Source organism: Sceloporus occidentalis, unplaced genomic scaffold (assembly GCF_023333645.1).
Source record: "Sceloporus occidentalis isolate IW3139 unplaced genomic scaffold, rSceOcc1.0.p SCAF_74, whole genome shotgun sequence".
NCBI classification, from domain to species: domain Eukaryota; kingdom Metazoa; phylum Chordata; class Lepidosauria; order Squamata; family Phrynosomatidae; genus Sceloporus; species Sceloporus occidentalis.
In genome coordinates, this window is record NW_028317054.1 from 3,001,734 (window position 1) to 3,015,716 (window position 13,983).

At 40.6% G+C, this 13,983-nt stretch overlaps 1 protein-coding gene across 1 annotated transcript in view; it reads right to left on the bottom strand.

The window, feature by feature from the left end:
- Positions 1–6,209, bottom strand: part of LOC149285961 (neurabin-1-like) — a 36,391-nt gene extending 30,182 nt beyond the window's left edge. The window contains exon 1 of the mRNA XM_089494670.1: positions 4,647–6,209. Coding sequence (XP_089350796.1) covers positions 4,647–6,209 — 1,563 coding nt within the window. The remainder of the gene's footprint in view (positions 1–4,646) is intronic.
- Positions 6,210–13,983: the final 7,774 nt, after the last annotated feature.

Below are 13,983 nucleotides of genomic sequence, written 5' to 3' on the forward strand. Positions count from 1 at the left end.
GGACTTTCATGACATGGCATTCTAAATACATAGACATTAATATGTCGTTGGTCCCCCTTTGCATCTTCTACTCTTCTGGGAAGGCTTTCCACAAGATTTGAGTGTTTCTGTGGAAATCTTTTGCCCATTAATCCAGAAGAGCACTTGTGAGGTCAGGCACTGACGATGGATGAGAATACCTGACTCAAAATCTCTGTTCCAGTTCATCCCGAAGGTGCTCAATGGAGTTGAGGTCAGGGCTCTATGCAGTCAAGTTCTTTCACACCAAACTCATCCAACCATGTCTTTGACCTTGCTTTGTACACTGAGGCACAGTCATGCTGGAATAGAAAAGGGTCTTCTCCAAACTGTTCCCACAAAGTTGGAAACATAGCATTGTCCAAAATGTTTTGGTATGCTGAAGCATAAAAATTTCACTTCACTGGAGGCAGGGGGCCCAAACCCCTGAAAAACAGTCCCATACCACTATCCCTCCTCCACCAAGCTATACAGTTGCCACAATGCATTCAGGCATATAAAGTTCTCCTGGCATCTGCCAAACCCAGACTCGCCCATCAGACTGCCAAACAGTGAAAGATGATCCCTTATTCCACAGAACATGTTTCTGCTGCTCCAGAGTCCGGTGGCAGCGTCGTTTACATCACTCGATCGGACGCTTGGCATTGTACTTGGTGATGTGAAACTCATTCCATGAAGCCGAACAGTTTTTGTTCTGATATTAATGCCAGTGGAAGTTTGGAACTCTTAAGCTATGGAATCAGCAGTGTTTTGGCGACTTTTACACACCATGCGCCTGAACCCCGCTGACTTATTGCAAAATGTGGCATCCTATCATAGTATCACACTTGAATTTACCTTGACAGACCAAAAAAAAAAACTTGCCCATCACTGTAGCCAAGTAATGAATCTAGGGCTGAAACAATGAATCGATAAAACAGATAATAATCGATAACGGAAATCGTTGTCGACGATTTCCGTTATCGATTAATCGTTGTTGGCTCCTTTTACTTACCTCCGCAAGCGTTCCCTGCTTCCGCTACACGCTCTGCACTGCGTGACGGATGCAGAACAATACGTTTCAGAGCGATTTGCAGGAAACACATCCTCGTTCATCCATCACACAAGGGGAATTATGGCTTGGCAGGCTTTTACACGTACCTGTGTAAACACTTTATGAGGGAAAACCTCTTAAAAGCGGTTATTTTAATAGAAGAAAACTGCTAGAAAATGAATAGATGAAGTAATTTTTTATTGGGCTATAAAATAGACATCTAAATCCTGCTTGATATCCGAAAGGATGTCACAGGGCAGTGAAATGAACCAAGTTCCCGCTCAAGAGACACACACACCAAAAAGAATAATTTCCTCCTATTTGCACATACCACATAGTGGGTACATTAGTTAGAAATTTTAGAATCAATAAAAGTACAATATTTTTGAAAAATCAGTTCTAGTGTTTGCATGATATAATGTTTTAGGCAGCTGCATGTTAGCCATTTGTATGTTGTATGTACCCCATCACTGAGCTTCTTATCACATACTTGTGGTAAATAAAAATGGCCTCTTGTATAGAAGAATCAGCTCAGTGTGGTGTTTGAATAGGGAAAGCCTTCCACAATATCATGGCTGACAGTAATGGCAGCCTTCATGTGTACAAATAAAGTAAGTTTACTGGAACAAAAGGAGATAAAATTAGGTTTTTGTCAGTGCCAACCCAAATCCGTGTACCTAGCACTATATTTTATGCTCAAGGAGAAAACTTTTTTCCCTGCGTAACTTTAAAAACATTCTTAGCACAGAATCCCACCTGCCCGCTGGATAGTCTTGCAATTCAACCCTAGAAGTTATTCCCAACCCAATTCTCAAGTGACACCGATGGCCCGTGTTTATTGAACCTTCCTATAGGAAGAGAATGTGGTAATTACTGAATGAGGCTCTATGAAGGTGCCATAAGGACTGCTTTAGGAAGCACCGAACCAGACACCCAGAAATGATACCATTACTCCGTTCTGTCCTACAGCGCCAGTTTGGGCTGCAGGAGAAGGAAATCTCTTCGTCCTTTTGAGACTTTAATGACTCACAACCATTATCTATACAGGGCTATAGGGGACACGTGACACTTTCTTTCCAGACTTTCTAAGAAGCCAATATAGTCAATGGTCAAACAGTTGGTCCACACACACACACACACACTATACTGTATATTATACATACAGCAGCCTAAGTAATGTGTAATATATAACAAAAAAAGGCCAAATAAAATACAGTTAACATCAGAACTGTATCTACCAGCTAAAAGCGTGCGTGGTAAGAATACAATGTTCTTTTCAATCACAAGACTAATTTAATCTAAGATTCACAACAGTTGAAATAAGTGATTTATATTACTAGCAATATATCTGCTAATTTCACAAGAAATCACTGAGTTAGATTAACATCCTTAAATCCATCCATTCTAACCACCTATAGTATGTAATTTCTACACAGGGTAATCAAATGAAATATATTTGTATTAAAACACACTATTTTTCCCCCAAGGTTTACTAAATGCACTGAACTATGAAATGTAGAATCTGGGAAATGACATTTTTTCGAGCCTCTTGCTTGTTACAGCATAATGTACAGCGCAAGATATGGATGACAATCAGATATGTGAGGAGGCACGGAAATAAAATAAAACGTGCTTCAAGTGGAATTCTCAACTTCCACAAATCTATTTTTAAGTATACTTAAATGAACACTACATCCATTATATGCACTTTAATTCATAAGACACCTCGGTGGCTCCTTTAAACTTCTGTATTGTCCAACTTGCTAATGTTTGGAGGGATTCTGCAGAACCCCCCTGTATGCATTTGTCGCTTTCCTCACCGTCCATCTAATGGGTTGGAATACAGAAGATGCCTTGTGCTGTAGCTCTGGATCTGCAACTTCTCCAGAAGTTAAGAGGTTTTTTTTGTTTTTTTTTTAATAAGGTTGAGGTCTTTGGATAAATCCTCTCCTTTTGTAAGCTACTCCCCACCTTAGAAGTTGGTGTGTGTGGGGAGGAAAGACGAGTTGGGGAGAAGAAGAATTCATGCAAGGGTTTGTCCCATCTATTGAATCTGCTATATACATGTAATGTTAGTGTTACAAAACTTATAAAAGGTCAGGTAGGCTTTCCGTAAGGCTTTAGGAGGGCTAAGCAGTATTTTGGCGTTGGTTCCTATGTTCAATTTTGATGCTGAAAGCTGCCTAAAGGTGTCAAGAACACTTATTTACAACAATGATTTGTGTCTCGTTACCAGGTTAGTACAACTGTAAAGCTCAACATCAAAACAAGATTGGAATCACCAAGGAAACCCCGACATAAATATTCTCAGTAAGTAACTCAAAAAACTAGAATCCTATTATAATAAATGCATCAGTTGGTAGCAACGTATATATCAGCGGGTATTCTTTTTCTAAATATAGAGGTTAAATGATGCACTTCTTCTCCGTCTTTAAATCAAACACACAGAACAATTTTGTCATGGCAACAATCCTTGTGCAAGAATTCCAATGTTATCATCATAACATTTTAGGGGAAACCTTAGAGAATTGAAGCTTGAATGTTGTCACAAAGGCTTTCAGGTGAAGGCAATCCCAAGCTCCTACACTCTTGCCCTTCACTCACCAACTAACAGAGAAGGGTAAGATGGTGAGGCTCAAGTTGAGCCAAGGTCAAGGTGCCACCCTAAGCCAAGCATGTTCCATTCTCACCCACTAAACATGAAAGTCCATATGGACAGCACAAGGAAATGTAGTAAGCTCCGGCCCAGCTGGCACTCTTTCCCCCTCTTGACAAGCTTGGCTAAAACAAATGTTAGCCACTGAACCCTATTTCACCTATATCTTCCTAAAAAAATGCAGGCAATCAGAAAGACCTCTGAGGCCGAGAAAGCACACGTTACTCTACATTTTCTGTGTTGGCCGAATAACTTTGACTGAAGACTCCATCTGATTTTTGTCCCAAAAAAAAAAAGGCAGCAAACTTCTCAGAAAAATACCTACTCCCCAACATTAATCTATCTACAAAGAACCAGAATAAGGCCTAAATAACCAAATGTTACCTTTATAAAATTTATTACAGGCCTTAATGCAGTTCACAAGCCATTCTAACCTGAAAGATTTACCAGCTTAATTAACTGGTATTCATGCCAGGGTACACCAGAGATTGGCACAGCTGGCTATCCCTAGAACTTGCGTAAACAATAGGACGATTAGCACACAAAGATACACATACCATAAGGCAGGACCAACAACTGGAGATTATATCAAGCAAAAATATTACAAGATAGAAAAATTACGTTTTGGTTTATAAAAGTATAAAAGTAAATAATGACCTGCATCTAACAAATGCATATAATGCACTTAGATTTCTTTAAATGGCATCAATTGAACTTCAAGCGGTAAAACTCTAGTAAAGCGTACTTTACAACATTGAAACGTCAATTTCATACCAATGGCCTTTTTCAAAGCCAGTTAAACATAGCAATATAAGTACATTTGTGTCTTATATGCACAATCAAAAAAATAAACATATAATCAAATCTAATTGGCTTATATCATGGGAAATGCAGTTCCAAACGTAAAAAATGTAAAGACGAAAAAAAACAAAAACAAACCTTAATTGGCGCAGTAGAAAACTTGACCTTTCGAGCAGGTTCTGGGTCTTCCTCTTCTGAGAGCCCAGGCACTTCTTCATAATCACTACTGTAGTCATACTCCTCATCTTCAGTTGTCATCATTCCTTTCTCTTCCCGTGCAAAATTTTCAGCATCTGTCTCTTTGTAATCATCAAAAGCTGCATTTTCAATCCCAAAAGCACCGGAGGAATACTGACATACATTCTTGTTCTTATCTATCTGCTCGTCAAATTCACCCTCATCTTCCTCTTCACTAACCAAGTCCTCTACTTCATTCTGAAGATTCGTGCGAACATCAGCACATACTGCATTAGCAACTTCTTTCGAAGCGGTGCCATTTTGATGCTTTAATCCATCCTCTGTATTTTGGACAGAATCGAATTGCTCCAATGGCTTATGTTCGGTAGGTTTTATATCATCAAATACATCATCTTTTAAGTCCTGATCTTCTTCGCTTTCAGAAGATTCATTCTGTAACACTACCAGCTCAGCCCTCACCATCTCCGCTTGTGCTTTGTTAGGCACAGAACTCTTGGAATCACCATCTGCCTCGTTGAGAAAGCTATTGTTATTTTCATGAGACACGAAATCATGACCAAGTAGAGTATTTGTCGAGTATGACTCATCTAAATTCTGTTTCTCTTCAGCCTTTTGGTCAAGGGTTGATATATGGTTGGTCCCATCATAATTATTAAGTTTCTTGGCTTGCACTTGGTGGTTTACTGCAGTTGGTGAACTAGGACTGCAAACATCTACTGAAACACAATGTGTCTTAGACAAGTCTTTCTGCTCTTCGCCATCATTATCCGCAAGAACATTTTCTAATCTCCTGGAAATTGGTCCTGCACTGAGAGAGGATGATGTGGAGGATGAACTTTTGTGACTAAAGCGATTGGTTTCATCAGATTCTCTACTCTTAAATCCTATAGATGTGGAAATGTTAGTCTTGCAAGATGTATTAGTAGGACTTAGATCAGAGGAAGGACTTTCTACTTCAAAGGACCCATGCCTTCGTTCCAACCTGGACCCCTTTTCTTCCTTAGTAGGTGAAGATCTGTCAAAAGTGGGCTGACGGTTGAGGTTCCTTTCAAACAGTTTCCTGGTTTCTGAAAACTTCTCTGCCAAGGTTGCTTTGTCAATGTCACTTTCCTCGTTTATCTTGACAGGCTTCTCAGGAGATGGCGGATCTGGACTTGCGTTAACGGCATTAATCTTTTGCACGCTTACATTAGAAACGTTTGTCACAGGGGAGGGAAAATCAGACTTAATATATTTGGTCTCCACCTGATTTTCACTGGGACACGAGCTCATCTGCATAAACATATTCCTGATATTATGAACACGGTTACCATATGAGGTACGTCCTCTAGTTTCACCCGGTGCTCCATTGGTATTTAGTTTTAAAGATTCAGGCTTCGGGGATATCTCTGGCTTAATGCCATCAAAGGAACATTTGATGGCATGAAAATCAGACTTGTATGCATTCCTGTGTGGAGAAGCACTTCTAAGTGTCCTCTCTCCTTTTCCTTCCGTCTTCATCATTTTAGTGTCACAAATGAAAACCCCTTGAGAAAATTGGTTTGATGGCACTCCCGCTTTACATAGACAACAGGAATCATAAGAATTACTTCACGGTGTTTAAGGGAAGTCCCATGTAATGAATCACCAACACCACATTCAACAGTCTTTCTAATTTCATTGCCACAAGACGACCATCTGGTGGGCGGAAGAAAAAAAGAGAAAGAAATCACAAAAGGAACAAAGTATTTCCATAGCGTCTTAGCCAACTACATTAAAGACCTCACATCGGCTTTTCTTTGAATTTTTTCCCCCAGACATTACAAAGCTTCTGTTTAGAGAATGATCTAAAAATGTTATTAAGTCTGTTTGGCTCAATGTTCCATTCTCTACAGTATCACAGACCCTGCAGGAACCGCTTCCTAGAGATGCGAGTTCCTGTAGGGGCTTCCATCCTCATTGTGGTAAAGCTGTCAATCAGCACTCCCCTCGTCCCATGGAGGTTCTGTAGAAGCTGAGGACAAAACTCAAGCACAGAAGTTGTCTTAAAAGAATCTTCTACTTAAAAGTAATTTGGACACCAGTAACATTTTCTCCTTGCACACAAGGCTACAAACATAACATTTCTCAAACACTTTCTGAACAATTATGTATTTAAAAACATGCTCTTTGCACCCTGGGATATCATACATTACATTCCAAGTTCCATTTGCCACTTACAGGTAGCCACACACTGCTCTATAGGGCATTAGACTGACAAACAGCCAGACTGTGGGTCTTGAATGTGCCAGCTCAGTCTCCAAACAATAAAGGGAGCTGACTGGCCCTGCAGCAGATGGAGATACAGGAGAAAGGGCCAGGCTCCCCGCCTGTAATTGGGAATCCCGGTTCCCTCCCTGGAATTGGGAATGCCGGCTCCCACCCCGTCCCATGGCCTCACACACAAAGAGATCACAGGAGCTGCACAGCGTCTGCCCAACCTCGTGAGGAAGTTTGCGAAGTACCTGAACTTTCACTACCCACGGTGCGGTCTATTCGCAGGATCAAGTCCCTCCTCCGAGCCGCAGCACAGTCCACACGACACCAAAGGGGTGATTATTACAGATGAATGTTTATTATGCTACTCCTAGCCGCGTCGCCATCGCTTTTTTTTCCCCCTTCTTCTTCTTCTGACTCCCCCGGGATCCGTCTTCTGCTCCTTCTTCCTCTTCTCTCTTCCCAAATAACTCACTCGCGGGATGGGCGCGCGCACGTGGGGCAGCCAATCGACAGGCCAGTTGCCGGGGCGCGCTCCCAACGAAAGACTTGGCGGACGTTCACGTGGGGTTTGTAGTCAGCGGCACTGGGGAATATGCTCGGCCCCGTGTTAAGCGCTGTGGCTTCCCAGGGCGCGCACTCCGCCTCAGTGGCTGGTTTAGCCCAACGGCTGCACGCGGGAGCGAGCACGCATCTTTCAATGTGTGTACACGTTACAGAAGTTACCAATTGCGTGCTGGCTGTGATGCAGACGCCTAACATATGAATTGATCAGCGTTTTAGCATTTTTAATTATGTGCAATGTAACCATTTCGTTAATCTCATTGTTCAAATCAATAATATACACAGTGAATCTTTCATTAGGCCAGCTACTTGCTGTCCTGGCTTGAATATATAATATATATGAGTATATATAAGGAGATGTGATGTCATGGTATGCTCACTTGCCTTTGGCAGCCAATCAGTGGCAAGACATGGTAGACATTAAACTGCCATCTAAGAGCAATAGTCAATGAAACCTGTTGGCTGGTAGAGTTTGTATAATATTATTAAAAATAGTTTTCTTTTAAATAAACATAGTTTTTTATGCTCAGACGAAAAGAAGCCAGTAAACAAAATAAACATGTAGTATACAGAAGAAATTTGAGTTGTAGTTATATTGTTTTAATATATATTTTGTTATCTGCAGGTATGGGGTTCATATGTGTTACAGGGTTCACTAACCCAGAGCAGCACTCTCAGCACAGAGGGGTTCTTTCTTGTTCTTTGTTCATCCTGATGGGTTATTACATCATAGTGCTCTGATTTAGGTGGTGCTGAAGATACTATGGAACTCTGCACAGGCCACTGCAGTATAACTAGATATGTTTCATCTTTGACAGTTGTGGTGCATAAGAGGCCTATCACCCAATAGACAAACCATCTACTAGTAAAGGAGTACATGGGCTGCCTCCTCTATGTCTTGTGGGCTAGACCAGAATCTGCTACTTGGGTCATGTTCCTTATATTTCCTTTTATGATGTCTGAAATAAAAATGTTATGACTTCCTAAATTATGTTTAAAAAACTTAGCAAGGCTTGGTGAATGGAGGAGGAATACATTTTTAATTATACTAATAGTTTAAAGGTGTCACCAGTGTGCCAGACAGGATCCGCAACAAATAATGTATATTAAAGTACTTTATTATCTATTCACTAAAGCTAAAAAAAATCTATCTGTATACTGTGTATTACCTGTCTGTTTTTCAGTTGTGTAACGATGAGTTCCAGCAAAAATACTACACGCTGAAAAAAAAGATTTCTCACAATGTAATTAAACTATATGACTTGTTATCACCTGCATAGTTATTTGATAGATTTCTGTTAACATTGCATAACACATATTAACAGTTCCCAAGGCTACAGAATGCCCTTGAGTCACATCTATCTAGTTAGTAAATTTGCCAATATCATCAGGTCCCTGGGGCATTAGATGGACACAGTAACCGTCATGTGCACTGTAATCCATATGACATCTGACAGTTGCGTGTCCTTTTTAAATTATTGCTTTCCTCTCCTTGCAACTGCGTGTAGGGGTTTTTCAGAATCCCCCCTGTGCATTTGCCTCTTTCTTCGCCCCCTAGACTTACAGGAGATGTGTCAGCCCCCTCCATGCACATGCTTGGAAAGCCATTGATTTAAGTGGGGGTCCTTTCTGCCACTAATTAGCTGCTTCAAGCAGCCAAACGTGACCACGGAGGGGGTGGCACGCTAGTCTTTTTTTAAAACATTTTTTTCCCCTGTAGGTTAATAAATACCTAATAAAGTGCTTACACTGTAGTTTTATATGCATTTTTAATGGCAGGGCTAATATGGGACACTAGACTATAACTTTAAGTACATTTTTTGAAAATCCAATACTATTGTAAAAAAAAAAGAAAGCAAGCTGTGGCTAAACCTGAAGTGTCATCTGCTCGTATGGGCCTACTTAGGGGACAGCCTCCTCTGTAGACAATATGTATTGACGTATCATTCATATAAAGACGAGAGGGGGTGGTAGTAGTTTGTGTCCCAGGTTTCTGTTGTGTTTACACATTTAAGACTCAGGAACCAAATAAAATGCTTTCCCTTAAACATCAAGAGCAACGTCTTAAATAGGTGTGGCAGGACTTTATGGTAGCATTGTACTGGGTGGGCATGTCATTTCAATAAATTGCTCTGAAATTATTCTTCATAATGTTTGCACTCATTTTAAAGACTTCAGTGGGTGGTAAGAAACGATTTGAAGCTGAATGCCTGATTTATGAAGGGAGTGAGAACGCTACGAAGCCATCTAGTAAAATGTCGGGACATCAACAGCATTATACCACGTTCCACCATGCATGTAGCAGAAACAATACACAATTCATTAAACTTAACCCAGAACATTTCTTATTGTCAACTCTGCACCTTTATGTGCTAAGGCACATCAATCAAGTTCCTTCTTTTTCCTACATTTAATATGTCAGCATCACTTAAAATGTGTGAAAAAAATGGCCAAAATGTCAATCCTACATCAAATCCAAATATGTGTCCTTTGGTCCCTGGGTAAAATCTCCCTTTAGGGTACCCTATGTCACAGATTATGCTACGAGTAGCACAAATCCCACACCTGTTAAGTGAAAACTGTCCGCTAGCTGAAAAAAACGGTAAATTGATATTGTAGCCAAGATTAAAATGGTCTATTCCGCTTGAGCTAAGGTAGGATATTTAACCCCAAATCTGCTCTGCATTGTTGCATAACTGTTTTAGGCAACAGGTATGTACTTTTTATGCTTTTATTTTTTTACATTGTCAGATATAACTCATTTCTTTTACAAGCAGCTGCACCATACATGCCTTGACAAGCAAACAATTTGCCGGGTAAAGGTTAAATTGCAACAGATCTTGTAGAAAGTAAAATAAGGATTCCTATGCAAGTCGGTTCATTCCTTCTTTGTAGATCACAAATCAGAAAGCAGGGTGTGTTAGGTTTCGGAGCATAGATGTTTCCTTGTAAATTATTCATCTCACTACTCGAGCTGTGTTCCTTACCTGTGATCTCGGGATGCTTCAGTGTCTTCCTGAAAATGACTGGCAGCCTTTTTTATGTATATAAAAACAAAATACTCCTACTGCCACCAATAATTACTACTTATCAGTAAACAATTCACGCAAAAATGTATATACTCGTATTATACCTATTTTTCCAGGGAAAACAGAATGTTAAGACAACAGTAGCGGAACACTCATTTAATAACAAGTCCAGCTTCAAAACAATCTGTATTAAATAATGACCCCCCCCCATCGCCATGATATTATGTGTAAAGTAAGAGCAGGTCTGTTGCATTGTATTAAAAGATTGTTAGTGTAACAGTACTGTGTGTTGAAGAAAAGACTATGCTATAGCTCCTACGCCTACATACACACTGTCTCCTCAACAATGACAAGTAATTTGGCAGTTGACAGCAGAGCCTACGTTAGCCCGAACCAGTAGTTTGTGTGCATTACCCTTTGGCAGACTTACAGCATATTATGTGCACATAATGAATTTTTCATTGTTTACGGAATCTCTCGGGAGTTTGCTTTTTAATCCTGGACAATGAGACATTGAAACTCATGTTATAATGATAATTGTACCTTTAACCAATTAACAATCATTTGACCATGTTATTGTGAAGTTTTATTTACGAACGGAACTATTGATGTCATTATTCTTATTTTACGTCTACTGCGTATATAGCACACTTGAGCACAGGGCATTGTATTTTCAGAATTATATGCCTTAGTACATGCAAAAAAAAGATGCAGCTGCTAGATGTATGCACTCCATTTAACTGTTTTCAGCATATACTGTATATATATTGTAGGGGACAGCTCACGCATGGGGTGGCAATGACAGTTTCACACAGGTTTCCAACGTAAAAGCGTGTTTATTTAGATGTTGTAATCACAGAGCACCTTGTAAATAAAACAAACTATAAGCCTGTCCGGCTCTAACTAAACAGCAGGATGCCTCTCTAGCAGCCTAAGGTCTGACGCAAAGCAAAGTAACCAGTTTTGTATGGGGTAAAGCTTCATACCTGGTGGGCTGCAGCGCTGGCTGTAGCTGCTCCTTCATCCAGTGTCTCCCTCCCTCTGAAAACCTAACAGCCCTTTCTTTTAAGGCCTCTTCCCCAGTAACGAGCTTAGGAAGCCTCACCTGAGAGCACCTGGGTTTGCTACCAGGCCTGGCTTAGGTAACCAGGTGAGACATATATCCCATCAACCACTCTCCCATACACTTTACCACAATATATATATATATATATATATATATATATATATATATATATTCTCGTTGACTCTATTTCTCACAATCTCTAAATGTTTCCCTACCTTCTCTGCCGGCCACTTCCGCATCTTCTATCTTCTCCCCTCCCTTCTCTATTCTATTTGGTATATTCTTTCTTCATCCGCATCTCCACGGACATTACCTGCAGTGACATCCTCCCCGCTGTGGTGACATCGAGGAGATGAGGTCACTGCAGGCGCCACCATATTGCCCTCAGTTTACCTGAATGAATGAGAACAAATTTGGTTCCTTAATTAAAAATGCACCCGAATTTGGCCGAACTGAATGGGTAGGGAACGAAATTTTGTTGCACGAAAATAAACGGGCCAGAAGCAAACTGAAAAATGTGTCCAAATAGTTTTTGCCCTATTTGCACATGTCTACCTTTTAGCTCCCAAACAACCTGACAAACCTGTGCATGGGTAGTATCACTGTACTCAGTATTGTGGGTGAAAGAAAATCCCACAAAAATATTACTACCACAAATTTTGACAAAGGCTGGTGATAGAATAAATACCACCATTTGAAATAATCTGGGGTGTCTACTTTTCAAAAATATATGGGTAAAATTAATAGGCCCAAAGATGTCCCAAATAAGACAAGGGCACAGGGTAGTCAGATTTGAAAAAATGGTTTTGCTATAGCAAATTGTTATTTGCTATTGCCCTATAACTTGCAAAACAAATATAAAACATTTCTAAGCTCTGGACAAATATTAGAATCTATTTAGCAGGTTTTTTTTAATTAGCATTTATAGATGAGTAAAATATTTGTTATTATAGTTTTATTGTAAATAAAAAAACAATATATAATATGTGTGGGTACATTGTGTGGCTATACTACTCTAGGTTCGGCTTTAAGGCCTACTAATTATGGACAGGTGAGAGGGTAGAGACTACGGCGTATCCTGGGCCCTTAATACCTCCCTTCAATTACTGTGCTGTACACCCTGTCACAATATATATATTGGATATCACTGACGCCAGGGTGCAATAACTTCTTGGGAGCCCCCAGTAGGTGTGGCTTCTCTCCTTAGCAAAAATAACACTTCTGACCACACCCATTTTCTATGGCAACCATGCCACTATTTCACCAAATAACATATCACCCACTTCCCACCATGCCATCTTTACTCCCTACCAGAAGAAAGACACTGGGCTTAAATTAAACAGAGCATACAATAGAGATGGGTGTGTGACAGGGCCAGGCTAGCTGGCTTATATGTTCATATGAAGTTTAGCGAGGTCATGGAGCACTTTTGGGTCCAGTTCCTGATACCGTGACTCAGTAATATTTTATAAAACTTTTTATTGTGTAACCGGCGCAGAGACTGAATGTGGCTGCAGCTCCAGCCTTCAAAGGAACAATCAGGTAACCTGGCTGGGGCTCTTAATCAGCCAGCACAGCCCTGTCTGGTGGGGGAAACCCATTGTGTTCCTTAATCTCCTCACCTGATACATCCCCTGTATACTGATGGGATTTGGTTGATGGGATTGGGGGTTGGGTTCGGTGAACATTGGATTGAGATTATATATCCCCTTAACGACAATTGCCGGTCCTGGCACGACACGGAAAAGCATGTGCTTTACGACAATTGACGTGCCAGGACCGGCACGTCTTTAAACGGGTGCAGAAAGCGATCTGTTTTCGCTTTCTGCACCCAAAAAACGTTGCTGAATGCCTCGACCTCGAGGCATTCAGCAACGCCGCAATCGGAACGAAGGGGCCATCTCTGGCCCCTCCATGGGGCGTCAACATCCGCCATACTTTGTATGGCGGCGGACGCCCGTTTTAAAAGCGTTTAGGAGGCGATCGACGATCGCCTCCTAAACTTAAATGGTGTCGCTGGAATGCCTCGATCAGGAGGCATCCAGCGACACCAAACACTTACCTTTCGATGGGCTGTGACCGCTCAGGAGAGCGGTCACAGCCGCAGCTGCCGATGATCTTCGCCATCAAGCAAGATGGCCGCTGCCCTGTAACAGGAACCAACAATATTTAAAAGTTCGCTAGATGGTCCAGACCATCTAGAGAACTTTGGCTCCACTTGCAGGTTGAATACAGGTACTGCATTCACCATGCAAGTCAATGGAACCCAGCTTTCTAATCACAGTGTGATTAGTAAAAATAAATTAAAAAATAAAATAAAATTAATAATAATTAGAAAAAAAAATAGTAAAAAACTAGTAAAATTTAAAAATCATTTCCCACT